Source organism: Microcebus murinus, chromosome 7 (assembly GCF_040939455.1).
Source record: "Microcebus murinus isolate Inina chromosome 7, M.murinus_Inina_mat1.0, whole genome shotgun sequence".
Taxonomy (NCBI): Eukaryota; Metazoa; Chordata; class Mammalia; order Primates; family Cheirogaleidae; genus Microcebus; species Microcebus murinus.
In genome coordinates, this window is record NC_134110.1 from 27,010,237 (window position 1) to 27,038,067 (window position 27,831).

Below are 27,831 nucleotides of genomic sequence, written 5' to 3' on the forward strand. Positions count from 1 at the left end.
CCACCTGCTGACTCCAATCCCCCACTGCCTCTGGCCCCCCACTGCCCTCTGCCCCCTATCCCGCTGCTCCCAACCTCTGTTGTCCCCAGCCTCCCACTGTCCTGTGCCCCCACCCTACTGTCTTGGATCCCTGCTGCCCTTGGACCCCACCTGCTGACTCCTGCCCCTCACTGCCCTTTGTCCCCTACGCCACTGCCCCAGACCTCTGCTGCCCTCGTGGCCCTGCCCACCTGGGCACACGGCGGAGTTGTTGCACAGCCGCTGCTCGCGCAGGGGCCCGCTGCACTGCGTGCTGTACGAGGAGGACACGCAGAAGCGCGTGCGGGTCTGCCAGCCCTCGCCACAGGTGCTGGAGCACACACTCCACGGGGACCACTCCTCGGCTGCCGGGTCACCTGAGGACCACACCACAGCATCATGGGCCTGCGTGTGCCTGCCCACGGGGCCGCAGTCAGACCTCGGAAGGACTCCCCGGAGGAGGGCCGCCCCACTGGAGCAGGCAACGGGGCTGGAGCCGGAGCCCCTCGGCCTCCAAACCAGGCCTGGTCTCAAGGGCTGGCCATTTTCCCCACAAGGCTGGGAGGTTGTAAAGGCCAGCCTGTGCCCTCTCTGGGCCCCTGGGGTCTGGCCCAGGACAGGCCGCTTCACCTCATACCAGTTCCCCTGAAGCCAGTCTGCCTGGAGACAAGAGCCCTGCACCCAAGAGGTTGGTCTAATTATGGCACATTATTAAAGTTATTACTTATAACCAGCAGCAATTACTAACTCATGGTATATTCCCAAAGACCTGGTCCCACCCATCCCCCTCCCACCAGCTCACCAGTCTGCGGGGCTGGGAACCCAAAGTGCTGCAGCTCGTCCCCCAGCTCCTCGCGCCGCCGGGCATCCGTGGACCTCAGGGACTGGCTCCGGGAGTTGGTGCGCCCAGCGGCTGCAGGACGGTCTCAGTCAGCACCCGTCCTGGAGCTGGCATGGGGTGCTCTCTGCTCTGGCTCCTCTCTAGACTTGGCCACAGCAGGCAGCACCTGCCAGCCAGCACCCAGGCCACCTGGCCCCACTGGATAGTTGGGAAATCAGGGACCAGCCCCCATGTGATCAGAACGCCTTCCTGTGGATCCTGTGTCCCTGTCCAGCACCCTTCCCTCTGCCTCCAGGGCCACAGGCTGGTGGTCACCTGGAGGACAGCACCTCTACGTGGCTGTGCTCTCCCCTGCTCACCGTCTCACCAGCACCCACCACCCTCCCGTGGCTGGGCCTCACACCCCACGGCCCTCCCCAGGCTCCTGACATGGGATCTTCTGCCCAGGAAAGTTCATCAAGGGAAAAACAACCCAAAGAATGACAGTCTCATTACAACTTGATTTAACTTTATGGAAGCAGCTAAAAAATGCATGAGGTCATTAGAGTCTTATTAGAGAAATACATTCTGGAGGCAGGATCCAGCTGAGGCAGCTGACCTGACCAGGGGTCCCTAGGTTGCTGGGAGAGGGGGTAGGCCCCGCAGCCAGCATTCTGCATGCACCCCAAAAACTCCAACCCACAGATGAGCAGCCCACCCCATCTAGTCCCACCGGGCCCCAGACACCACCCTTCCTCCTTCCTTGGGCTCTTACCTCTACTAAGCCTCGACCCCACCCCAGCCTGGGCTCAACCCCATGGCCCCGCCCCAAATTCAGGTCCTGCCCACCCTCTTCGCATCCTGCCCCTCCCCCTGTATGCCCCGCCCCGCCCCGGCCCCTCCCTAGTGCCCGCCCACTCCGCGCTACCCAGTACTCACGGCCGCAGGCCTTGCGGTTGCACAGGCGGCCCTCCTCCAGCACCCCCTCGCAGCCGCCTCCCTCGACGCCCGGTGCGGGCAGGCAGGTGCGCGTCCGCGTCTGCAGGCCGCCCCCACAGTCCCGCGTGCACTCGCCCCACAGGGACCACAGCTTCCAGCCGCCTGGGGGGAAACCCGAGGGCGGGGTCAGGGCGGGGCCGGGGACCAGAGGCCCAGACAGGGTCCGTGGTGCCGCACTGCACGGGTCACAGGGGCAGCGGTGCTGGGGAGGGCCTGGCCGAGGAGGGCCTGGGGTCCGGTGCCTTCCCAGCTTCCGGACACCCTCTGGAGGGCTCAAATCCCACCTGAGCCAGGAGGTCCCCAGTGTCGGGGCGGGCAGGGTGCGCAAGGGATGAAGAATGGATGACCGCCTGTAGCAGGCATCCTGGTGACAGAGCTGAGGGCAGAGGGGCCTTGTGGTTAAGGCTCTCAGTGCCCACAGCTGGAAGCCAGCCTTCCCCGACCCCCCATCTAGTTTCTGGCCCCTGCCCTGCTCCTCAGAGCCTCAGCTTCCTCATCCACTCAGCAGAGGGCCGGGCCTCCACATGCCTCTCCCCAGCTGTGACCTGTGAACCACTGCCCCCACCCCACACAGGGACATCAGAGGTGGCCAAGGTCCCACTCCACATGCCTCTCCCCAGCTGTGACCTGTGAACCACTGCCCCCACCCCACACAGGGACATCAGAGGTGGCCAAGCAGACCTCAAATCCAGGGCCCAGCCCCACCATGCCTTCTGTGGACTCAGCAGAGCTGGCCACCACTGAGGGTGCCTAGGATCAAAGGACAGCAGATGCCCCTGGCTGCCCCGTTCAGGTCTCTCATGGGTCTTTCTGCACCCTGGCCCTGACAGTACCCCCTCCCTTCACTGACCCGTGTTCCCCCAACAATCCAGACCCCGTCCCTGAGGGCCTGAGCCCCCTGGTGGACCTAGAGCACTGGGAAGCCGGTGGGAGGCACGGAGCAGGAGCACCCCACCTGTGGGCAGTGCGTGGAGACTGCATGGGGACCATGGAAAGGCTGCGTCCAGGCCTTCTGCCCACGTCCCTCCCACTGCATGGCACTCTGGCCTCTGCCATCCGATTGTCTCTAGTGGTGCCAGGGCCCACGCACTCCCACAGCAGCAGGCCAGGGCGGACTTTCAAAGGGTCAGCAGCCTTCCCTGAGTCCCTACTCCTGGCCAGGCTCAGAGCCAGGTATTCGGCACCCAGTGTCTCTGGGGAGGGGTCCCTAACATCACACAGCTTAGGGGATGAAGAGGCTGCTGATGGCATTGCCAAGGCCCATGGCTGGGACTCACTCTTGAGCTGCAGCCTCTGCCCTATGCTGCCTGCTGGGAGCACCGAGGGCCAGGCTGCTTGCTCCAGGCTAGAGCAAGGGAGCCCCTACCCCAGGGGCAAAAAACCAGGCTTGCCAAGGGGCAGGTCACACCTGGCCCATCAGAAGGGCCTCTGGGGCCTCTTGCAGCCTCGGTCTTATCTGTGGCTTAGGGGAGGAGCCCCCATCTCCTGCGGTGGAAATGCAGACTGCAGGAGATCCCAGGGTGGGGAGCCGGTGGTAGCCCCACCACCCACAACAGTCCAGGGTGTCACCTTCCTGGCCTTACACCCATCATCTGCAAAACAAGGATAATGGCAGACTTCCCAGGACTGACCAGCGGGAATATAAATAGCAATGAAGGGCTAGGGGTCAGGCTGAACCCCTGGGGCCCCACGTTGATTTGCAGCAAACCCATTGTCCAGACAGCTCCCATCAGGTGCTGATCTGGTCTTCCCATCTTGTCAGGAAAGGTATCCAGAACCTCTCCCCTTCCCTGCCCCTGTGCTAGGAAGGAACCAGCAGGGGGCGCCAGGAGCAAGTGGATGGACACACGGAAGGGACCTGAGCGTCACCAGCTGTGGCGGGGCGGGGCTGACCCCCTGCTGGGTGGACAAGGTGGGAAGGGGAGTCCTCCATGCCCCGTGCCTGCTGCGGAAACTCCTCTCCCTTCCCTCACAGAGGCCACACTCCCACGGGTCCCAGAGGGGGAAAGCCCTAGGGCTGAGGGCACACAGCAGCCAAGTCTCCAGGCCCTGCGCCCGGGGAGGGGGTCCCCAGCGCAGCCTCCAGCAGGCAGGTCAGCGCCGCACTTGCCCACACAACAGGCACAGGTGACTGGCTCTGAGGCCGTCTGTGGCCGGCCCTTCATTGCTGTCACATGCCTTAACTCAGGACAAGGAGACGAACCAGGACTTCAACTGGGGGTCAGATTCCCAATCCCCCCCCCCAACTAAGGCTGCCTGCCAGGACTGGCCAGGGCCCAGGCACTCGGCCTTGTGTTCTCACCTGTGGGAGGTACCCCATGCCATGGTTCTGAGACAGGGGAGCAGAGGAGCCTGGGGGGGGCAGGCCTGGAGACAAGGGCAGGGTGGCATGTCCTGCCTGTGCTCCCTCCACCCCCGCTGCCCCAGCCCAGCCCCCACGCGGAAGCCTGAGTGACGTGGAAACTGGCAGTGGGTGGCAGAGAGAGGGTGTCCAAGCCAGGCTAATCAGAGGATGCCACTCGGTTCCCATGGCAACTGCTGCAGAGTGCAGCCTTTCGGGATAGACCCAGGTTAGGCCTCAGCTGCCAAAAACACCCACTATTTCAGAGCTGGTTACCTTGGTGACCCAGGTGGTAAGGATGTGGTTGGGATGGGGGAGAAGAGATGGGGGCACACCAGGAAAGTGTGGGGAGGGGAGACCCTGGCTCAGAGGATGAAACCCCCTGGCCCCCCTAAAATCATAACCCTGACTTTGATCCCATTGAGCCCTGATTCAGGTCACGCCCTGAATCATGACCCTGAGTGCATACTGACCCCTGATCCTGGTCACACACTGCTTCCTGACCCTGGTTGTGTATTGAGCCTTAATCCTCATCATCGATGACCTCTGATCCTAGGCATAGAATCCCTGATCCCCTATCACACACTGAGCCCTGATCCTAGTTACAGACTAATCCCCAACCTTGGCCATGCTCCTGCTACTAATGGACACTCAGAAAATGGTAGCTGCTATTTTCATTATCGTTTTAGTTTTTAATGTGTGTTCCCACTCATAGCAGACACTCAATAAATGTTTGTCCAGTGAAGGCCCAGTGCCAGAGGGGGAGGCACCAGGAAGGACCCACAGTGCAGGGTGCAAAAGTGCTCAAGCCACCCTTTGCTGGGTGGCCACCATGTGTCTAGGCTGGGTGGGTTGCAAGGGGGCAGTGGAGGAATGGGCAGGGCTGGGGGTGGGCTGCCCCTCCAGGCCCGGAAAGAAGCTGCCATTCTTCCCCCACTCAATGCTCCCTCTGTCTGGAAGCCTCATTTCCATCTCATTAGGGGGATGAATAGAGCCAATTAATGGCCCGGGCAGCCCGGCCACCCAGGGGAAAGGGTGCGTGGTGAGGGGCTCTGGGCGTCCTTCCTAACCTGGTGCCCCAGACTGGAGGCCGTGGGCTCCCCAGATCCCGCACCCCACCTTGGCTGGGCTGCAGGAGCTGGCGGAGTCCCCGCCTCCTGCCTGGGACTCTTCTCTGGTGGCGGGAGCCATGTGCTTCCGTCCTCCTCCAGCAGAGGTCGCCCGAGTCCAGCAGGTTGGGCAGCACTTGGGCAGCCGGTCAGTTCCTGCCCATTCCCGCCCGTGCTCCTCCAGGCTGGGTTCCCAGGCACCCATGGCGCGGTCCAGGGCCTATGCTCCCAGCCCAGGCTCCTGGGAAGACCCCTGCCTCCCCTGCCACCAAGTTAGGGCCTATTCTGGGGCACCCAAACTCCTCTGAGGCCTTGATCCAGAGCCCCTGCAGGGATGTGCAAAGGGAGCCACAGGTGACAAGTCGGCTCCCTGAAGCCCCTGCCCAGACCAGCCCATGCTCCATAGCCTCTAGCTCAGTGGCCATGAGCTAGCCACCCAGCAGCCTGCAGGCCTCGGAGGCGGGCACCCTGAGCCCCCCACCCCCAACACCACTTCCCAGCTGAGGCTGAGAAGAGCGTGGAGGTTTGTAACGTGCTAGGCCTTCCCTGAGCCAGCTGGGCACCACCTCCTTTAAGTGTCACACAGGCCCTACAAGCAGGTAGTGTCTCATCCCATCCCCACCTCACAGAAGGGAAACTGAGGCTCACTGAGCTGGCCAACCTGGCAAGTATGCAGGGGCTCGTGGTCTCTTGGTGCTTCTTTTTCTCTGTCAGGCAGGTGCTTACAAGTCCGAAAGCTTGGGGCCCACCCTGGGCACCTGGACATGTCACTGGCCCCCGGGCCTTGGCTGTCAGGTGGGGTGGCAGAGGCTGCCAGCTACTGACTCCATACCCCTCCTTCTTTCCAGGAAGCGGAGCATAAACGCAGCCGTAACTCTCACCCCTCTTGCAGCCAGGCAGGCGCAGGTGCGCTCCGGCCTCCGAGCAGAGGCAGGTACGTGCCCAGGGCTGGGCCAGCCGTGGGAACTTCTCAGTGGATGATGGCACCCATGTGCGCACCATTTCCATGGGCCCTTCCTGCTACTTCCATCTGGAATGGATGTTGTCTATGATGGGGACTGAAGCCTTCTTGTTTTCTAGATTTTTCTAAATTGGCCCTTGTGCAAAAAAGAGCGCTCCCCTGGCTAAGAGGACAAAGCCAGAAGTCCCAGACAGTGGAGGCCCTGGCACCTTTCCCAGCCTCTCCTGTACTCCCTGTCACCCCGGGCTCCACCTGGAGTCCAAATCATCCCAGTCGATTCCTCCTCCGCCCCTTGGACCCCAGATACTCCGGACTCCACACACTCTTTACCAGGTGCGGGGTGGGGGTGGGGGTGTCCTGGACTCCTGGGGCTGGATCTGAGCTGGACCCTGGCTGTCTCCAAAGGCCTCGCAGGGGAATGTGGGGGTCACAGGCCAGGTGGGCCCAGGTTCAAGGGGTGATGGCTCCGGAGGCAGGGCAAGGAAGGGAGCTGTGCCTGACTCTGCAGGCCAGTCACAGCCCCTTGGCCAGCATCACAGCCCCCACCCCCTGCAGGACCCACCTGCCCGGCGGAGTGTGTGTGGATTCACGCCACACACCCAGACCCCAGCTCCACCTCCTTCCCTAGCCCCTGCAGACACACAGGGGCATCCCCTCACACAGGGACACACACAGACACACAAACACAGGCACACATAACCATGGACACACAGGGACACCCACAAGGACACACATAGGGAGACACAAGGACACATACACAAGGACACACATAGGGACACACACAGAGACATATACACAGATACACACAGATGACATTCAGAAACACACATGGACACACATGGAGACACAGAGGGACACACACACACACTGGCTCCCAGCCCCCAGGACTCTGCTTTTTCATTATCTTACATGTTGCTTCTGCAATAAAATTCTTTAATTAAAACATGAATATTTAAAACAACCCTTGAGAGAAATGGCCCCATCTCATCGAAGGCAGGAAAACGCAGAGAGATGGCCGGAGAGGGGCTGGAGAGGGAGAGGCAGGCCGGGCCGGCGGGAGTGGGAGCCCAGCAGCCGCAGAGGGGCGGTGGGCGGCGGGCAGCAGAGGGAACAGTTGCTCTGGCCCGAGGAGTGCTCGTAGAGTCTGACGCGTGACATGGCCATGTGGCATTTGGACAGGCCGATGGGGGGCAGGGCTGAAAATGGGCCACAGCCTCGTCTGGGCTGCCTGCTCGCTTGGACAGGGATGGGTGGACAAACCTGTCCCAGTCTCCCCGTGGTCTGCAGTGAGAGACAGAGCTCCCTGGGCACAGAGCTCAGCATGCGAGACCCGGGGGTCGGCCACCTGTCCCAGCCCAGCTGTGTTGTGTCTTCTGAATAGTTGTCTGACCTCTCTGGTCCTTATGCCACCCCATCCCCCGCAAACTCTCTGAGCAGAGCTCATTTCAGAGGAAGCTCCTGGTGGTACCAGGTGGTACCACCTGGTGGCAGCATCAAGCGGTCCTGCTGTCAGCCTACCACTTCCAAGCTGTGTGACCCTGGCCACTGCCGTAATGTCTCTGTGCCTGATTTCACTCCACAAGCATTTACTGAGTGCCTGCCACATGCCAGCTACAGTTCCACACTCTGGGGGGCACATCGGTGAGCAGGCAAGTACCCTGCTCTGTGGTGCTGACTCCTTAGCACGGACACACAGGGAACAAATGGACACAAGCAAGGGAAGTGACACAGTGTGTTCACAGGGCACATGTGCTGTGGGAAGAGGAACAGAGATAGGACAGGTCAGAGAGCCAGCTGGCTGTTGACATTTTAAACAGCACGGTCAGCGCAGGCCTCACCGAGAAGGAAACACCTGAGCGAGGACTTGCAGGAGGAAGACGCCCTTGAAGCAGGTATCTGGGAAGAGTGTTTCTGGCAGAGGGGACAGCCCGTACACAGGGTGCCTCGATGGGGAGCCTGTCTCATGGGCTGCTACAAGTGTAAACTTGCTTTTTTAAAATAAATTTTAAATTAAAAAATATATTTTTAGAGACAAGGTCTCACTCTGTCACCCAGACTAGAGTGCAGTGGTGTGATCACAGCTCACTGCAACCTGCAACTCCTGGGCTCAAGGGATCCCCCTGCCTCAGCCTCCTGAGTAGCCAGGGCTACAGGTGCACACCACTAGGCCCAGCTAATTTTTTTCTATTTTTTGTAGAGATGGGGTCTTGCTATGTTGCCCAAGCTGGTCTCGATCTCCTGGGCTCAGGTGATCCTCCCGCCTCCACCTTCCAAAACGCTGGGATCATAGGCGTGAGCCGCTGCGCCCAGCCTAGAGTAAGCTAGTTAACATGTGGATGTTTCCGGCACAAAGTAAACGCTCAACAAATGGCTGCTATTATTACTGTTAAGATCACTTTTGCTCCTATGGTCCGGGAAGCATCAGGGCCATTGGAGTCCAGGGCATGGGGACTGAGGTCTGAGCTGTCTCTGGGCCTGTCCCACCCCACCCTAACCATGAAGAGGAGCTCCCTGCTTCATGTGGCTGCCAACCAAGTGCACAGGCTCTCTACACCATGTTCCCACCAGACTGCGGCCCTGCTCCGCAGCTCCTACCTACACTGTGCTTTGTCAAAACTGCTGCACACAGCCCAGCCTCAACACACACACACCCGTGCATACCTTGCATGCACATACATACATGCATACATGAACACACAGACACACACACATACACACATACATGTTCCCATACATTTGCCTGTATGTGTTTGTGAGCACACATGTACACAATGCATGGCACACATAAACACAAAGCAGTGCACACATGCACATACATATGTGCACACACAATAGGTATGCATGAACACACATGCACAGCATACACGCACACACGTACACACCATGAATACACACATACATGGGTGCACACACCATACCTGCATACATACGTGAACATACAATGTACTGCAAACATACATGCACACACATGCACACACTATACTTACATGCATGCACACATGCATGATGCGCTGCATACATGCAAGCATGTGCATATGTATACACACAAATGCACACACGCCATACTTGCCCACAGACATGTGTGAAAACACACCTTTCCACATCCTTCTGAGCACCCCTTCCGGGTACTCCTTGTCTCAGAATCCCTATGCACACCCCAAGCTGCCAAAACTGGTCTCCACAGGTGCCTGCCTCCAATCTGTGCTTGCTCCCTGAGCCCTCTGGAGTCGCCCTGCCTAATAATAAGTGAGAATATTGATATTTCATCATCAACATTGCTTCTGCTTAGAAACACTTCACCCCAGTCCTCATTCCTCGCGGCAATCTAGGAAAGAAGCTATTTTTATTTTTCCTGTTTTAAAGATAAGGGGCCCGAGGGGATGAGAGAGCTGATGGAACTGGCCCAGGCACACACGCGAGCTAGGTCAGGCTGGGATCTGAATCCAGGCCCTGGGGCTCTGCATAGGTGGCTCAAACTCCATTTCTAAGCATCCATTGGCACCCTGGCCCTGTCCTGGTTCTCCAGGTGCCAGAGCTGCCTGTTCACAAGACACTCCCACCTGGATGACCACAGGCATCTCACACTCAAGTCCCACTCTGGCCTCCGACTCTTCCCCCTCCTGTGTCCCCCGCCTGACTTTCCCACCTTGGGTATGTCCTCATGCCTGGCCAGAAGCCTGGGAGGGGTCTATCCTTCAGTCTAGCCTTCTCCTGCCTCCATGACCACATCCTTTCATCAGCAAGTCATCAGCTCTACCTCCAAGGCTGTCCTCTTACCTCCTTTCTGCTGCTGCTCCCTGCCCAGGCCATAATCAACTCCCTCCTGGATGTCCCGGGCTGCTCCTCCGACCCAACATCCATTCTGCAATTGCAGCCCCAGCATCTTGCTCTTCTGCCTAAAGTTCTCCTAGGGCCCTTCAGTTCTCGAGATAACCTGCAACTTTACCAGGAGGCCGGGCCACCATGAGTTGCCAGGCTCCCGCCAGGGCCTGCACTTAGTAGGTGCTCAGCAGAGGAGTGAAATGCCACGCTTCCTCCAGCGCCGACTGCACTCGTCCCACCGGCACCCTCTGCTCGTCAGCGTGCAGCTATCACGCTCGGCTCCTGCCAGCTCCACACTGCCCTGAGCAGTACTCGGCATTTCCCTGGCACAGTCGCTTCCTTGCGATGCTAATGAGGACCAGCTCTCGCACACTGGGTGTGATCGTGGGCCGGGCCCCCGAGATCCATCACATCCAATTTGACAGAACAACCCTGCAAAGTCGTCAGTATCTTGCAGATGAGGGAACCGAGGCTCAGAGGGGCTAAGTGGCCGGGAGCAGCAGGGTGAGATGCAGGGCCCGGTCGTCCTGCACTTCCCACCCCACACCAGCCACCACTCCATCTTTCTGCTCCTCAAAGAGCCCTTCATGCCCTCGGCTGCATTCTCTCTCCAGGCCCCTTAGACTCCTGTCCCCGCTATACCACAGAAGCTGTCCTTGCCAAGGTCATGGTGACCTCCACTCTGCCAGGCTGGAAGGTTGGTCCTCACCCCTCCTACCTGGCTGCTGGTGGCACGTGATGCAGCTGATGGACCCATCCGTCTTGGTTTCCTGGGGCCTCACAGCCCAGGGGTACTGCCCCCCTCCTCAGGCCACCAGAGAGGCCAGCTGAGCCCCAGGCCTCTTCCCTCCCGACCCCCCACTTTCCAAGAGGGAAAGAGATCCATGGCCCCGGGACATGAACGCATCTGTGTTCCAGGATCACTGGCTTCTTTTGTGGCTCTGTGGAGCCTATTTTATGCCTTTAAAGACATTATTCTGAAGAGTCCATAGGGCTCACTGGCTCCTGGGAAGCTAAGGCCCACAGAGGTCCCTAAGGGCCCCCACTTCCCTATGATGACCCTCCCAGCAGCAAGTCCCCAGCCTGGCCTGAGCAGTAGATGCGCCATTAGCACCTGCCTGGTATTGCAAACTCAAGCCCCTCAGATGCCCCCACACCCCGCATCCCATCTCGGCCACAACCCCAGCCTCCCAGGTGCTCCAACCAAGACCCTGGGCCTCCTGCCCGCTCCCACGTGTCCCAGGCTTATGCAAGGCCGACCTCCTGCACGGAGGCTGGTCAAGCCCCCTCCTGTGCAGGCTCTGAGGACCAGCCCGCCCCCCTCTCCTACCTCATGCCTTTGCACTTGCTGTTCCCTCTGCCTGGAATACCATTTCCTCATGGCTTCGAAAACTTAGAACAAGGTCCCTGGTCCAAGTGACCTCCCTGATTTCCGAGTGCCATGGCAGCCCCGCCGTGATTGCCAGCCCTGCCCTGTCTCCGCAGCACCCTGAACGCCCAATGCCTCTGCTGCACCTCACTGTGTGGCGCCTTCCTCCCTGCAGCGGGAAAGCGGCTCAGGAAGTGAGGCTTTGCTGCTGTTTCCTCTGCCCCATCGCATGCGCTCAGTAACCAGCCACCGAGGGAGGGCATGATTTGTGTGGCCGCACCAAACACAACCCGAAACTCCATCTCCTGACGACACCTCCAGAGAGCCCACTGTGCTCACCTCCACACAGCCTGGGCCCGGCCCCAGCGTGGCCGTCCTTGCCAAGAGGCCCCTGCATCCTCCAGCCTGGCGGCCTCTGGCCCATTAGAGCTGCCCTGCTTGAGAGAAAGGAAGGACCATCGCCCGGCCAGGAATGTCAACTCCTCATCCTGGAGGAAATTAGGCCCCATTGTTCCCTTCTTCATTTGTGCATTCAACACTGGACAAGCACCTACCAGGGGCCAGACCCCATCCAGGGCCCCAGCTCCCTACCCTGGGCCCACCTGCAGTGAACATGAACTCTGTGCTCCTGTCGGGCTGCTGGCCAGACAGCCTGCGAGACTGTCACCCACCCCCTGTCCTGTCGGCAGAGCCCCTGTCCACAGAGCTGCCTCTAGGTCTTTTCCTGGCCAGTCACTCACCTGCAGCGCCATGCCCGCCCCGGTCCTGGGTCAGGCTGGTGAGGCAGTTCTCAGGGCCACCAGCCACAGCGTCTCTCAAGCAGACGTCCCCCTGGGGAGCCAGGGGGCCAGAGGCAGGGTCGCTGGTGTCACCGCCCAGGCAGGCACAGGGGGTCTGCATGATGCCACAGGGGTGCGAGCTGCGGCTGCCAGCTAGACAGGCGTCCAGCCAGCGGCACAACATCTGGCAGGCAGCCCGGCTGGGGTTGCGGTTGCCCACGACCAGGTACTCCACGGAGAAGTCGTCGCTGGGCCCACCAGGGGGGCCAAGATCACCATCATGGGGCGGCAGCTGGCGCCGCATCTGCAGGAACTGCTTACTGGCCTGCAGGAAGGCGAGGGGCGCGGAGGGGTCGCAGAGCCGCAGCACCTCGTCGAAACTCTCCACGCCCAGGTAGGTGCGGGTGGACTCCAGGAAGGAGTCAAACTGGTAGGTGTGGACACGCCCTAGGCCACCGCAGGGCGAGGGCGCCTTGGCCACCTTCATGTAGAGCGTGTAGCGTCGTGGGTCTGGGTTGCGCAGCGTCCAGGAGCAGCGCGAGGCGTTGGCTGGGAACACGGCAGCCGCTGAGAAGTAGCCAAAGAACTTGCCCTGCACCAGCGTGGCACACGGCTGGGCCCCGGGCCCCGTGTCTGCCCCGATGGCCGCACGCGCCCGGCGCCCCAGCAGCAGCAGCAGTAGCAGGAGCGGGGCAAGGATCCAGACCGGGCCCGGGGCGGCGGCCTGGCCCCTCATCCTAGCTCGCGCGGCCGCCGGGCTTCTGCGGGCTGGACAGGCAGGCACGGGCCAGGCCTGGACATGCCAGGGTCCGGCGGCGGGCAGGGGCAGGGGGCCAGGGGTGGGAGCGCAGAACAAGGGTGGGACGGGGAAAGGGCCTCGCTTCAGGTGACAGAGAGGGCAGCGACGGCTCCAAAAGTCCAGGGCCCTGGCACCTGCCTGTGGCCACCAGCAGCAGCTGGAAGAGAAATAGCAGAAGGGCAACAGTGAGCCCCTGGGAGGGGACTCTGGGCCTCTCCAGCACAGCCTGGCTCCCAGCGAGGGCAGAAGGGCTACAGCCACACACAGGCCTGGTGCCCTCCCAGGCACCTGCTTGGTCCAGCTGTGTCTGCCACCCACCAGCATGTCCACCTGCATGGGCAGGGCCTAGCCAGGGCAGAAAAAAGTGGCCCCTGCCCCACCCAGGCCTGAGCCTCTTGGCTGTGCCTGTCCAGCCAGTCAGCCTGGCATGGCTACTCTGGGCCGACCCCCTCTGAGTACCCAGAGCCTGGTTCTCCCAGGCTCTCTGTTCCCTCTCCTGGCTGTCCTTTGTCCCCACTTGCCAACCTCCCTCCTCCCTGGGAAGATTCTGCAAACCCAACAGGAAGGTAAGTGGGAGAGCCAGTGGAGGAGAAAGGTCACTCTGGCAATGCCCCTAAGGCCTGGGAGGGTGCAGACCCCACAGCAGGAGCAACCAGATCCTTTAGGTGAGGGGTTCAGACCTGTGCCTGCTGTGACTGCCATCAGCATGCCTCCTGCCTGCCCTGCTGGCCTGGGCTGTCCCCACATGCATGCTTGCCAGGAGCCTCCCCTCTGGGTGTCCCACTCACCTTCTGTGCCAGGGGCCCCCTTGTGCCCATCGTGGCGGACAGCTCCAGGCACAGGGCCTGGTGAGGGACAGGGTGTGGAGCCATAGGAGCCACTGTGCTCCACCCCCGCCTCTGTGAGGCCAGCACCATTACCCATCATTTCACATGGGGAAACTGAGGCTCAGAGAGAATAAGGGACTTACCCAAGGTCACAGAGTGTGTGGCAGAACCCACACTGGCCCCAAACTTGTGCCAATGAGGGACAAGTCCCAGCTCCAGGAGAGGGCCCTAGCTGAGTGACTGTCCACGCACACTGGGCACATGTGAGCCACATGTGAGCAGGGGTGCAGCAGAGCTGCCTGGCTCTGTGCCTTGACAAGTTCCTTTTGCCTCCAGGCCTCAGTTTCTCCACTGCCCCCAAAGCCCCTGCCCAGGGTGTCTGGCCCACCAAGCCAGTGGAGCAGGAGGGGGAGCCGCAGCCAGTCCCCCTCCCCCAGCCCACCCAGCCTCCTGGTGCGGATGCCTCCACTCTGCTGACCGCACACATGCCGGCCGCCTGCCCATGGGACTTGCCACTTCCTGCTGTCCAGGCCCAGCTGGCCAGCGACACAAGGTCAGTCACTGCTCTGCAGTCCCCTCCTGGCATCCTTCCTGCACAGGCCTTGTAGGGGGGGGGGGGCTGGTTTTGAGTAGCCTCTGGGCCTGGACCTACCCTGGGCCAAGGCTCTGAGCTGGGGGGAGCCGGGACACCGGAAACTGCCTCTTGTGGCAGTGTGGCCTCAGGCAAGTCCCTCGCCACGTTTCCTCATCTGTAAAGTGGGGGTGAGAGTCTCACTGCTCTCAGCAAGAGGGTAAGAGCTGCACTGGGGGGAGTTTAGCCAGAGAGGCGTGGGAAGTCACCCCGGCAGGAGGAGCAAGGAGGCCGGGGCTTCTGGACTCCCCCAGGTGCAGATGTGGCCAAACCCAGCCCTCTGTGGTCTCCCTTAGTGGCAAACCTTTGGGCCTCCCAAGAATGGAATTTTCTAAAGAAGCACAAACCTACAATTCAAGCTTCTCATCCTCGTGCTCTGGGGCAGACCTGGGACGACACTGCCTGTGGCCCATGCTTCCCAGAAACCCTTCTTCCAGTCCCACCCCTGGAAATGCTCAGGGGGTGGCCATGGACATGGGCATCGAAGATCCTGCCTGCCTTGGCCACCCACCCCATCTTATTGATCATGAGAAGCCACGGCCAGGGGCTTGCAACCAATCCTGGACCCACAAGGCCTCCGCCCAGCCTCGCCTTGCTGCAGAGGTGGCGGTGTGTTTACCTGGTCACAACAGCTTGAACTCAGAGCCTCACCTTAGCCCAGACCAGCCCCAGCTTTAGGGCCCTCTCCCCTAGTCCTGACCCAGGCAGCCTCTCCCCTAATGCCCCAGAGTCCGAGGAATCAGCTGCAGCCTCAGGCTAATGTCACAAAGCCCAGCAGAAACTCCAGTCCCACCTCCGACCATGGGGCCTCACTCTGCCCATCCCCAGCTCATAGTGCCAAGGAGGTCCCAGGCAATCCTGTAAACCTGACTCTGAGTCAGTGGCACCCCCCAATCCACCACCGTCCTCCCAGAGGGACCTGCACAGCCTGAGATGCCAGGGTCCACCTCTGGGTCCTCTTCCTCCCAGATCTCCCCTCCTCATCATGGCCCCTGGCAGCTCCACCCCACAGCCCTCCCAGAACGGGGCTGGCTCTGAAGGCCTGGAATGCCAGGAGCAGGCATGGGAGCTGGGATGCAGAAACACCAGCTGCCCTGGGTCTGTGGCCAGGACAAGGTCCTCTAGAGCCTCAGTCATCTGATCTGGAAAACAGGTATGGCCTAAAATAGACATTCAGCCCCAAAGGCCTGGCTGTGCAGTGCCGGGAGTAGGAGGATGTCCACAACACCTGCACTGCACAGGCCTCAGCTCAGTGACAAGACCAAAGAGTCCATCTCAGGCTTGAGGAGCGAGACAGGACACATGTTGAGCACAATCCTGTGCCAGACACTTTGTCTTCGTGGCAGCCATCCCAGGTGTACCTTGTTATGGATCCATTTTACAGATGAGCACACTGAGGTACACAGAGCAGCCATGCCACAGTGGGGCCTCAGACCTAGTACTGGGCACCTGGGCCCAGGCCCGCTGGCCAATGCCTGTGTTCTCTGGGGTTCCACAGGGGCCCCTGCAAGGGCCACCAGGGAGTGGGGAGGGAGCAGCAGGGCTCAGGCCACTCCCTGGCATCCTGACATCTCCTACAATACTTAGACTCAACTGCTCCAGCCCGGGTATTTGGGACAGGCTCTGTTGGCCGAAGGCCGTCCCAGCTGACTGGAGTTTGAGAACCACAGAACCAGCCTGGTCCTGCCTTTTCTGGCTGGGTCACAGCACAGAGATGGGCAGGAGGCCCTGGCCGTCAGTGTGGACAGCTCCTCACTTGCCAGCAGGGCACTGGCCCCCACCTGCCATATCTACCCTCTGCCCCGCCCCCAGCAGACCTGCCAGTCCTGCAGCCAGCCGAGGTCTCCTTCAATTCCACCTGCCTGGCCCTCTCCCACCGGCCGCTCAGAGCTGTCTCACACCCAGGCAGGCCCAGAACTTGGCAGGGCCAGGGACCTGGGACCACCTCCTCTGGCTTCAGAATCCCCATGACAGGCTGAGCTGACAGTCAAGCTGAAACAGGGTGGGCATCCAGGGGAGGCGTCCTGAGGGTGAGTGGGGATTGGCCCGAGCTGATCTCCATCCAGGGTCCCTCTGCCTACTGGGGCAGGGGGGCCCCGTGTGGCATCCAGGCCAGGAGGGCAGTCAGTGGGGACAGAGGGTCATAGGAGACTTCCATTGGGCAAGTAGTGGAGGGATGGTGCCCTTGCTGAGATGGGGGAGAGAGAAATGCCAACCTCTGTGGTGTCTGCACAGGTGTGTGAGTGCATGTGGCATGTGCACATACATGTGTGTGTGCACAGTGCAGGAGCGTGTGTGCACAGTGCAGGTGCATTTGTGCACATGAGTGTCCATGTGTGGGCACATGCACACAGATGTGTAGCATGCTTATCCAAGGTCACACGGCACAGGGAGAGCTCTGGGCCAGAGATGGGACCTGGGAAGGTACATTCAGCAATCCCCAAGGGTCAGCAGCCTCAGGGAAAGAGGAACAGGCCTGAGGCTCCGCCTAGCACAGTGGCACCTTCTGCCCAGGATGCCTGGGCTGGCTCACACCCTGTCCCTCAGCCACAGCTGGCATTCAGGCCCCTTCGGCCAAGAGGGTGCCAGGGGGCCCTTGGAGGGTTATACTAGACAGACTCTGAGTCCCAGCACTTAAAATCTATGCCGTGCTTCTCTGACAAGTGCCTTGGCTTCCCTGGCAGCAACTTGGCAGCCTCACCCCAAAAGGGATGTTCATGTGTCAAGGACCCTGAAGGTGGAGACCTGGCGTGGCTCATCCTCGGCCAGCCCAGGCCTGGCTGAATCCTGAACCCACGCCATCCCAGTCCTCCACAGGGAGGACAGAAATCTGCAGACCACTGGGCCACAGGCAGTGGGCTAGAAAAGCTCATGGGCTCTGGTCCCTGGTGCTGAGGAGGTCCAGTGTGGTCACTGCTCAGCCTCTCACGAGCTGTCCACAATTCAGCTATAAGACGGCACTGGCCCTCTTGTAGGGAGCCAGCACCTGTCTCGGCCCCCACTGGCCCTTATCTGGTAATGGATTTTCCCCATAACCTGCTGCCCCTCATGTTCCCAAGGACAGTGACCAATTAGTGGCAAAGCCCCTCATCTAGGCCCCCACCACTCCTGTCACTTTATTCAGGGTCAAACTGGTTGCCAGGCAGTTCTTCCTGGTGTCTAGCCTCCATCCCTTCTGCTGTAGAAGAGGCTGGCTACAGAGTGGCCTTAGGGTAGGATGGGGACTGCTGCAGGTCTCTGGGCAGGGTGAAAGGGTGGAGGCCACCATGGCTGGAAAGGGGGACTCAGAAGGGCTGGGCAGCAGGGGCCAACCATGCCTGGCAAGGGATGAGGAACAGGGGTCACTGCCAGGAGGAAAGGCGCCTGAGCCTGGGGTTCACCGATCACTGACCGCAGCCAAGGACAGGCCTGGCATGGTAGGGGTTGACCCTTCAGTCAACCTCACAGCATTTGCGGGAGGCAGGAGATCGTGACCCCAACACAGCACCCCCTCTTTGAGGGCATCACATCCACCTCCGGCCACCTCTCAGGCGCCTGTTCACACGGTGCAAACTGAACACTCCAGCTTAGCCCCCAGCCCTGGGTTCTGGTCACCCTGCAACTTGGCTCCCACTGTCCACCTGCGGGGGTGCTGTCCGAGGCCCTGCTCACTAGGCCACAGGGCACCTCCACAAGGCTCAGCAGCCACCCCTGCTGCCTCAGACCCAGTCCACACTCACAGACCCGACCTCAGGCCCAGGCCTCCTGCGTCCCCTCCCCACCCACCCCAGGCTGCCAATGGCATCCCCAGACACCAGCCACAAAAGGCACTCTGTTGTCCTGCCGGCCCTCTGAACAGTGCCCGCCTGTGTGTCCTGAGAAAAGGCTGCGCTGGGGGAGGGAGGAGGACACCCTCAGCACTGACTGCCCAGGGGGCTGGGAGGCGGGTGGCCGGCCCTCCCAGCTTAGGGTGCTCCCACCCCCCTAGGGGGCCCCAAGGCTGAGACCATTTGGGCAGCCTGATCACCAGAAGCAGAGGCAGCATCACCACCCACCTGTGGGGCCCTGGTGGGAGGACCTCTGACAGAAGACAGGCCCAGGACAGCCTGTTTGCATGTCTCAGGGGCTCAGAGCCACGAGGAGGGGACCAGGGAGTTGAGGAAAGGCCAAGCTGAGGAGGGGGCACCAGGAGAGCCTGCCTCTCTGACCCATTGTCACCGTCTGTCACTGGTAACTTGTGCTGACCAGGCCCTGTGCGCAGACCTGCAGAATAGCTGGGCTGTCCTCCATGAGCCCTGGTCACTTTCCACCCACAGCAGGGGGGCAGACTCAGGAATCAGCACATGGCAGGGCTGGCCCCCTATGGACGGGCCCCCAAGGGCACCTTCTTCCTCTGTCCACCTGCCTGCCTGGGCACAGGGGCCACCCAAGGAATCTGGCCAGAACGAGAGAGAGAGAAAGGCAGCTCCTGGAGGGTCCACTGATGGGGCCAGGACAGAAGGGGCCTGGCCTGTGCTCTGCCCGGGTATACAAACCCTCATCCCATGCCCCCACCCAGAGGGCAATGCGATCATCACCTGCACTTCACAGACATGGAAACTGAGGCCCAGAGAGGCTGAGCAACGTCCCCAGATGACTCTGGAGGAAGAGATGGGCCCTGCACCATCCCTGGCCTAGGGCCCGTCACCCCAAGCCACCTGCAGGCCCTACAGACACTCCCTGTGCTCAAGCATCCCCTGCTTTGTCTGCCCTCCCCACCTGCTGTGCTGAGCTCCCAGGGACATCTCAGGGCAGGTCTGAGGCCAGTGAGGATGGCTGCATCATACAGAAGCTCGCCCCAAGGGCAGGGCTGCCTGGGTAGGTGGTGAGCTCCCCATCACTGGAGATGGCAGAGATCCCAGCAGCAGTGGATGGGATCAGAGTGGGAGACTGATGCTTAGCCTGGACGCCCATTGTGGCAGGTCTCCTGGTTCCTGCCTTCCCCCAGCACCTGCCCTGCCCTTGCCAGCCACTGCAGCAGGACTGACCATCAACCCAAGGAGGCGGGGCAGGCATTCCAAACCCACACTGAGATGGGAAACTGAGGCTCCCCAAGGGGAGGCTGCACACTGGGAGCAAGCCCCAACCTGGGCCTCCAGACACCAGGTGTGCAGGCGGGTGGGCAGGGGTGTGTGTGAACATGGGAGAAGAGCCACAAGGCCAGGCCTGAGCTTTCAGAAGGAGCAAGACTGCAGGAGAGGGGATGTGCCCTGTGGGTGGGGCAGGCCGGGCACCAACGGCTCCAGGATGTGCGTGTGGCTGTGTGTGAACACTGCACATCTGTATGCACATGTGCACACAGAGGACGAATGGGCCCATGATTATGCAGGGGGTAGGTGTGCAAGTGAAGAGTGTGTGAGAGACTGTGGAGACATGCAGTGCATGTATGTTCCATCTCTGAGTTACAAGCGTGGGTGTGCACAAGTGGTGTGTGCTTATGTGGCATGAGTGTGCAAGTGTGTGCACATGCAGCGTGTGTTCACGTTCCTCTTGTGAGTTATCAGTGTGTGAGTGTGCATGCATGGAAGGGTTGTGCGTGTGGCATGTGAGCCTGAGTGTGCACACAGAGTGTGCAGTGCAGTACATGAGTGAGTTGTCAGTGGCTGAAAGTACTCGCAGACCACACTCACGGCGAGGGTGGGGCTATGCGTGTGTCTGGGCATGCTGCAGTGAGATCTGAGCCCCGCATGGGGACAGGCTCTCTGAGGCTGGAGAATGCAGGGGCACAGCACAGTGGGGGCAGGGTGGTTGTGGGGATTGGGGCTTTGTGGGGCGCTCTACACACTCATTCAGGTTTGCCAGAATCGGTGACATGGGCTCCGTCCACCTTTGCTCACCTTGCTGTGCTCCCAAGGTACCTAAGTTCTGCCTCTCTCCCACTCCTGTTTCAGCCAGGAGTCGGCATCCCCAAAACTGGTTCCCAGCTAAGTGTGAGGGGGGCACAGCCTGGGAACAGAAGGCTGCGTGCCTTCCTACCATCAGCCTGGGTCTCATCTCTCCTCCACCCCATCCTCCGAGCCCCCAATAATCTGCATCTCCCCCGAGGCCCTGCCACTGAGGCTCTGACCTCTGGCTGCACTGGACCAGATGGCACAGTTAGGGCCATGGGGGCCACAGGAGATCTGCTATGCACTGGGGTTTAGAAGGAAGCTGCAGGGATGGCAGCTGTACACACCCGGACTGAGTACTGGAGAGGGACACGCAGGTCAGACTCCACTGGCAGTAGGACCAAGGTGGGAGCCTGGGAAGGGCATAGAAGCCCGAGGTGAGGGCCAGGGGATGGACCCTGCAGAGGGGGAAGGGGGGGGTGATGGCCGGGGCTACAGATGAGAATGCTGCTGCCGGTTGATGACTGGGAGGAGGAAGGGTGTGCGAGGGTGCAGGTTTGTGTTTGTGAAAACAGCCATGCAGGGAAGGCAGGCAGAGGGGCAGAGGCCCACACAGAGCCCTCCAGGTGAGAGGAGCCCAAGGCCAGGACAAACACCTTTCCACAGGTCTGGTCCCCAGTCCATCAGCACCCCACAGTATACATGGGCACTTCCGTATCTAAACCATTTACAGCATAAACACATACACAGAACATTCTGGAAGGGCAACAGGAACCCATAGCAGGGGTGACGCAGCTTGGGAGGACCAGGATCTTCAGTGGGAAAGGGTCCTCTGGCAGGGATCATATTTTGTTACTTTCTCAATGAAAATGGGTTAATATGAAAAAAGAAGAGAGGAGATGTGGACAGGAGTTGGCACACTGGGCCAGGCCTCCTCAGCACGGCAGGTGCTGTCTCCTGAGGTCAAAGCCTCACCTGAGCTGCACAGGTGAGGAAACTGAGATGCAGGTGAAGGTCACAGGAGCTCATGGCAGAGCGCAGGGACCTGCACCCCTCTGGGTCCTGCCCTCCACCCGCAGTAGTGCGATGCCTGGCGGTGGGTATGTGAGGGCTCTTCCCTGGGCCCTTCCAGCCCTGATATGCTGGGAGTGAGCACACACCATGTCCCAGGATGCAAGCATCAATGCTGTGTCCCTGGAGCATGCACCTATGCATATGTGCACATGCGCACAAGAGGGGGCGCTGTGTGCACCTGTGTGTGCAGCTCACTCCATGCTTCTGCTGGCATGTATCCTCATGAGCCCACACCTGGGCAAAGGTATCAGGGTAGTGGCATACCATGTTCCAAGTGCTACTTTGCTTTGTGAGACACATGTGCTTGCACTGTGCATCTGTGTATGCTGCACGCTGATGTGTGACCCAGCTGCCCAAAGGTGCACCCACCATCTCTTTGGCGTGCCCACCAAGCTGAGTCATCAACCCTGTTTAAAACCCTCCAGTGGCTCTTGCATGGCACTTGGCACCCAGGACACAGGCCCAGGCCTCCAGGACTCTGAGGTGTGGCCCTGCCCCCTATGAAAGCCTATGGACCCTCCTCCCAACTCCTGTCTATTCCTCACACCTGCACTGCCCCAGGGCCTTTGCATGTGTATTCCCTTTACCCAGACCTTCTGCCTTCACCACCCACCTACCCACCCCTTTTGCAGAGCCCAGTTCAGCTACTGCTTCCTTTGGAAGCCTCCTGGGGGAGCCCCTCGGGGCTAGCAGGCTGCCATCTTGCTCTGGATCTGTCCTCCCCCCAGCCTTAGCACTAAGAGGGGGTTGAGAGGGGGTTGGACAGGGACCAGACCCTCCTCCTTGCCCACTGCTGTCTCCCAGTGTGCATGAGTACACGTGGACACCCACACATTTAGTGAGTGCCACTTCATCTATGTGCACACAGGCTGCATACAGGGGATCCCGGGCCCTGTGTGTGTCTACCCAGAAATCACAGCTCTGCCCAGTGGCGCCACTGCAGCCAGGGAGGCCAGAGAGTTCCTGGGGACAGTGGGAGAGGTGGGCTGGCAGGCATGGAGGGAGTAACAGATCCTCCAGGTTTAGGGGCTTTGAGAGGTGAGGTTAGAGCTTTCTCCCAGGGTGAACCCCAGGCAGACAGAGGAGCTACCCACGGCTGACAGCACAAGGTGGCTTGACTAAATCCTGCACCCACGGCCACACTCACACGACATCTGCGCCTCGCCACGCGCACACATGTGGAAGTCTGCATGCCTGCACACACGTGCCCACAGCCTGCCGGACAGACACGCACGTGCACGCGTGGCACACATGTACACATGCAGACAAACACGCTCGCTCACACCCGTGCACAGCGTGCGGTGGACGAGGGCCAGGAGAGTGGTGGGGCTCGGGTTAAGACGCGAGGCGCGTCACTCGCCCTGGCGGCAGGAGCGCACGGGCGAACGAGACGGCGCCGCGGCGGCACAGGTTACCCAAGATGGGGCCGGAGCCGCGGGCCGGCCGCGGAGGAGACGGAAGGGGCGGGCAGGGCCGGCGCGGGCGCAGCACGGGCGCCCTCTCTCGGCCGTCCGGGGCAGCGCGCCCGGCCCTCCGCCCTCCGCCACTGCAGCCCCGCGCCGGCCGCCCGGGCCTGGAGCTCCCGGTTATCCCCAGGGTATGGGCTCCGGGGCCCCAAGGCCCGCTCAGGAGGCACGGCCGGGCTAGGTCGGCGGTCCAGGGCAGCGAGGGCGCTTCAGGAGGCTGCCTGGGCCTGTGCCGCTCGCCCGGCCCTGCCAGGGACCCCGCTCCTGCCCGGCCCCGAGGCTGTGTGGCCGCAGGCCGGGAGCTGCTTCCGGACCCGGCCCGCCGGCACACCGCAGACTCAGCACGCTGCGGACCCAGCATATTGGATCTCGGGACGAGCGCGAAGGGTTGGGGCTGTAAGGGCTCCGAGAGCAGAACCTGCGTCCCATTTCACAGACGCGGCCACGGAGGACTGAGGGGGCCGGAGCCTGGGGGCACGGGAAGGGACTTGGAGGGCTCCACAACTTGACTGCGTCCCCTCCCTGGCCCGGGATTGGGATGAGTGTGGCGTGATGCAGAGGGCTACGAATCGCCCTCTCTCCGCCCCCGCGCAGGACCAAGGCGGGAACAAGCGCCCTTCCCCAGGATCGGAGGCGGCAAAGTCCTCGCTCGCGCCCCCCTCGCAGCGCCCGCCCGCGGAGCCGCGCGCCGATCTGGCGCATCCCAGGCCTCGGGGCTCGGCCCCCACCCGCCTGGGCTCAGGGCTCCTGGGCCAGCCTTACAACCCCAAGATCGAGGCGCAACAAGTCTGAAAGCAGCGCCCAGGAGCAGCGAGCAAACCGAGAGGGAGGGCGCGGGGCGCTCCGGGATCCCCGAACACGCGCAACGTCCGCCTCCGGGGACGGGGCGCCGGCGGCGGGCGCGCTGGAGCTGACTCTGCCGGCTGCCCACACCCGCTTCAAGGTCCCGACTCTGCGCGGGCGGGGGCGCGCTCAGGAACCCCCAGCTCTCCCCTTCGCCTGCTTGACCTTGCTGGGGTTCTCAAAGCCGGACCCAGCGGCACCTCGGCGTGCGGGGCGCAGAGCTTCCCTGCCACCCGTGGGTCCAGGAGGGAGAGGCTTTCCCCTCCCTCAGCCTCCCTCTTTGCCTCCTCAGCTGCGGGGGTCGCCGAAGAATGGAACGCTCGAGGGTTCTGGGGACGTTATAGTAGCCTCTCCAGCCCCCAAACATGGTATACTACCTCCCAGATATGAAAAGGGACCCTGGCCTCCCGTTCCCCCACGCCTTCCCTCGCGCGGCCACTGCTTTTCCCCCGCGGAGGCGCTCCCTCGGAGGGGGCGTGTGTTCGTGTTTGTCGGGGAGGGCACTGAGGGTCTCCTTGGATTCCAAGGGTGGAGCCGGAACGCGGACTTCCCAGCCCCCTCCCCAACACATACGCCCAGCAGCTTCTGTGGGGTGGGGGTGCACCCCCTTGCCCACCCACATGCCTTCCTGCCTTTCAACTATTAGGGAGCTGCGGCTGAGGAATCTGAGCCCCAGCCCTGGGGGAATGATGGGGAGCTCGCGGAGGGGAAGGGTGCTGAAGGGGGAGGTTAGGGTTCTTCAGGTCCCAGCCCAGGTTCTTGCGCTCCAAGAAACTTGGAAGCCCAAAATAAGAGTGGAAAGGTTAAGGTGCCCAGCGGGCCTGGGTCTGGGGTGCCAGGCTGGGCGCTAGCTGGGGCTGTCTGGGAGTGACCAAGCAGGAGCCACCGCGGCTAGGCGGAGGCACCCGGGCTCGGAGCCGCAGCCTCCGACAAGCCCTCTCAGCCGCCTAGCTACGCGGTGGTTCTCGGCTCCGCCGCCCCCTCCCGAGGCCGGAGGCACGCTCAGCCCTGCCCAGGGGGCCGCGGGACCAGCAGAAAGGGTTCCTGGAGGGGTCCAGAGCCCCCAGCCTCCCCAGGAGGGGGCGGGGGCCATGCTCCTTCCTCCAGGCAGGCTCCCGCGGCTCCAAGGAGCACGGCGCGGCGGCAGGCAGCGGAGGGCCGGCGGCCTCTGCTCACCGGGCACCCGGCCCCCATGCTTCACGCGGAGAGGGCACAGGGCCGACCCAAAGTTCAGAGCGGCTTATCCGCGCGGCCTATCCGACCGAGTAGAAAGGTAGACAAGGAAGGGAGTAGCGAGGGCGTTTGAATGTATGTTGAGGGGGGGGCGCTAAAATAGCCCTCCACCCAAACTGGGGGGGAAAGGGCCTCTCCGAGGAGTCTCCATTGCCAATGCCGGTCTATAGGTGAGGGCTTAGAGAAGGAGTCTGGGGGATTCTGATGCCGGCCCCCGCCGTGTGCGTGGGGGGAGGGATGTCTCGGGCCCCTACAATGTCTGTGGGGGGCTGTGGATGTCATTAGAAGAGGGGGCATACTCGGAGTATCTCTCCCGAGCCTGTCCGGGTCTATGTGTGGCTGTAAGGGGCGGATGAGGGGTTCCCTTAGACCCCGGCCAGCATCTGTGTGTGTTGGGGGTACAACGGGAACGCCCTCCCCAGCCTGCTCTGGGTCTGTGCATGCGATGGGGAGGGGGTGCCAGCCTGCCAGGCTGTGTGTGTGTGTGGACTGGGGGGGAGGTGAACAGCGCAGAGCCTCTCCTACGTCCAGGGTCGCCCCCTCCTCAGCCTGCCCAATGCGGGCTCTCAGGGACCTGCCAGATTCTGTCGCCACTGCTGGAGGAGGCAGGGGGCTGGCGGGGGTGGGGGGAGTCCAAACTCCCGAGCTCCGAGCGCAAACCTCGGAGCTGCGAAGAAGCCCCAAACGGCGAAGTTAGGAAGTCCGGGCGCCCGCCCCTCCCCCGATCCCCTCCCAACCTCGCTGAGCCCCCTCCCGTGGCGCCCCCAGCCGCCCACCCCCACCCCCCGGCCGAAGCCTTCCTTACCTTCCCCAACAGCAGCGGCCCCGCCAGCGAGGACTTGATCTGGCGAGTTGCAAATCCCCGGGAGCGCCCCGCGTCGCCGGCGGCCGAGTCGGGCGCCCAACCGAAGGGGGGGCTCTTCCTGCCGCCTCCGCCCCCGGCCGGCTCCGGGCTTCGCTGGGACGCCCCCTGGAGCGCACCCGAGGGCGCGCGCAGGCCCCCTCCCCTCCCCCAGCGTGCTGGAGCCCCCTGGGCGCCCAGAGGGTCCTGATGCCCGCGCTGCGGGCGGTGCGGGGCGCGCGGGCCCGGGCCGGGCCAGGACGCGGCGCGGCCGCCTGTGCTCCCGGCTCGCCGGCTCCGCGCTCGCTCCGCCGGGGCCGCCGCCAACGCCGCGCCCGCCGCCGCCGCCTGCGCCCGCCGCTCCCTCTCCGGCCGCCGCCGCTCTGCTCCTCTCGCCTGCCCCGCTCTTCTCGCCTTTTTTCCCCTTCCTGAGGGGGGGGCGAGCCGAGCCGAGCCGGGGGCGGGGCGGCGCAGGGAGGAGGAGGAGGAGGCCGAGGACGATGAGAAGGAGGAGGAGAGAGGCGAGAGCTGCTTCCCCCCACCCGGCTGCCGGCGCTCCCCAATCTCTCGCTCTCTGAAACTGGATCCCGAATCGGGAGCCAGAGACTGCATTACGGATTACATCAGGCTTTATAGAGCTTCCAGATCACACATTAGAGGGGGAGCGCGAGCGGGGGCGGGGGTGTGGGGGGCGGGGAACGCTACAAGGGGGCGCGGATAAAACGCGCACACGCGCGCACACCTAGGAAAGCCCAGCTCCTGCCCCAAGCAGCAGGAAAGCCAGGAGTTGGGGCTCTCTGCCTCTCTGCTCTCTGCCTCTCCCAGGAGCAGGGGAGTGGCTGCCAACTGGATGGATGGGTGATGGATGATGGAGGGACAGACGGATGAGTGGAGGGAAGGAAGTTGGGGGTGTGCATAGGCAATACAGGTGCGTGGGTGGAAGGGACAAGGAAGGATGGGTGAGGTAGGTGGATGTAGACGGAGGTGACAGGCAAGGGGAAGGAAGGGCTGGATGGATGGACAGATGACTGGAGAAACGGAGGGAGGGGTGGAAGGGTGGGGGTGGGAAGGTGGACGGGGTGGGTGGATGGAGGAGAGAGGTGAGTGAGGCTGGCCAGGGTGGCTGGGTAAGGGATGGGTGGCCTACAAGTGCTGGACAGCGTGGATGGGGTGCACAGATGGAAGGATGATGTGTGAAGTGGGTGGGAGGAGGTTGGCGGGCAGGAGACAGAGGTCATACTCCAGGCCCAATCCAAGGGGATCAGACGTGGGGGTGAGAGGGCCACTCTGAACCCAGAGTGGGCCCAGGGTGTTTCATCCAGTCCTTCCTCAGGAGGACTCCTGTTCTGCCAGATGCAAAGGGAAGGGTCTTGGGGAGGGAGCCAAAGGAGATGGGCTTGAAAGGGAGGTCTAGCCTGGCGTTGACCCTGCGCAGCTGTCCCCTGGCATGTCCTCCCACCATCCATTCTCCTTTGACTTGGTGACATTGGAGTCCTCCCAGTCCCACATTTGGATTTTGTTCTCCACCAGCTGGTGGAGATAAGCCCCTGTGGCTGCCTGGTCTCCAGGTGCCCAGAGGGGGCTATCTAGAGTGAAACCGGAGTCTTGGAGGAATGACCTTAACGGAGCTACCTCAGGGTCCAACTCCACCAGGAAGTTCCTGCCTCAAGCCCTTGCTGCTGTTTCACCACTTGTGGTCCACTCTGAATGTGAGACCCTCTCTGAATGTATGTCCAATGCTTTGCACACTTGCCATCTTAGCAGGCCACTGGTGCCGTTGCTGCCCAAGCCTGACATCTGGTCTGTCTGTCTGCTTCTCTCAGCAGACCCAGCCAGAGTCCCCATAGGGAGCCACCCCTGTCACCACCACCATTAATTCACAGTCACTGTCACACTCTCAGGCTGAATGCCAACACCCACCCGACACTGACATTGTCCTGCCCTGGCCCCCAACCAATGCCACCTCCCTCCTACCACTCTGCCAGGTGCTGGGACAGGGGAACTCCAGTCAACCAGGCACCCAGGCACTATGCACAGCTCACTAGACAGCTGT

General features: G+C 61.9%; 1 protein-coding gene across 2 annotated transcripts in view; it reads right to left on the minus strand.

Moving 5' to 3' along the window:
* Nucleotides 1-26,371, minus strand: part of ADGRB1 (adhesion G protein-coupled receptor B1) — an 87,147-nt gene extending 60,776 nt beyond the window's left edge. Inside the window, exons 1-5 of one of the 2 annotated variants that reach the window (XM_076004972.1) lie at nt 25,743-26,371; nt 12,180-13,174; nt 1,778-1,939; nt 821-931; nt 231-395 (exon numbers count right to left, since the gene is read on the minus strand). In XM_076004972.1, coding sequence (XP_075861087.1) covers nt 231-395; nt 821-931; nt 1,778-1,939; nt 12,180-12,954 — 1,213 coding nt within the window. In that variant the 5' untranslated portion in view covers nt 12,955-13,174; nt 25,743-26,371. The remainder of the gene's footprint in view (nt 1-230; nt 396-820; nt 932-1,777; nt 1,940-12,179; nt 13,175-25,742) is intronic. The other variant, XM_012751751.3, reaches the window with a different exon arrangement.
* Between the last annotated feature and the right edge of the window lie 1,460 nt (nt 26,372-27,831).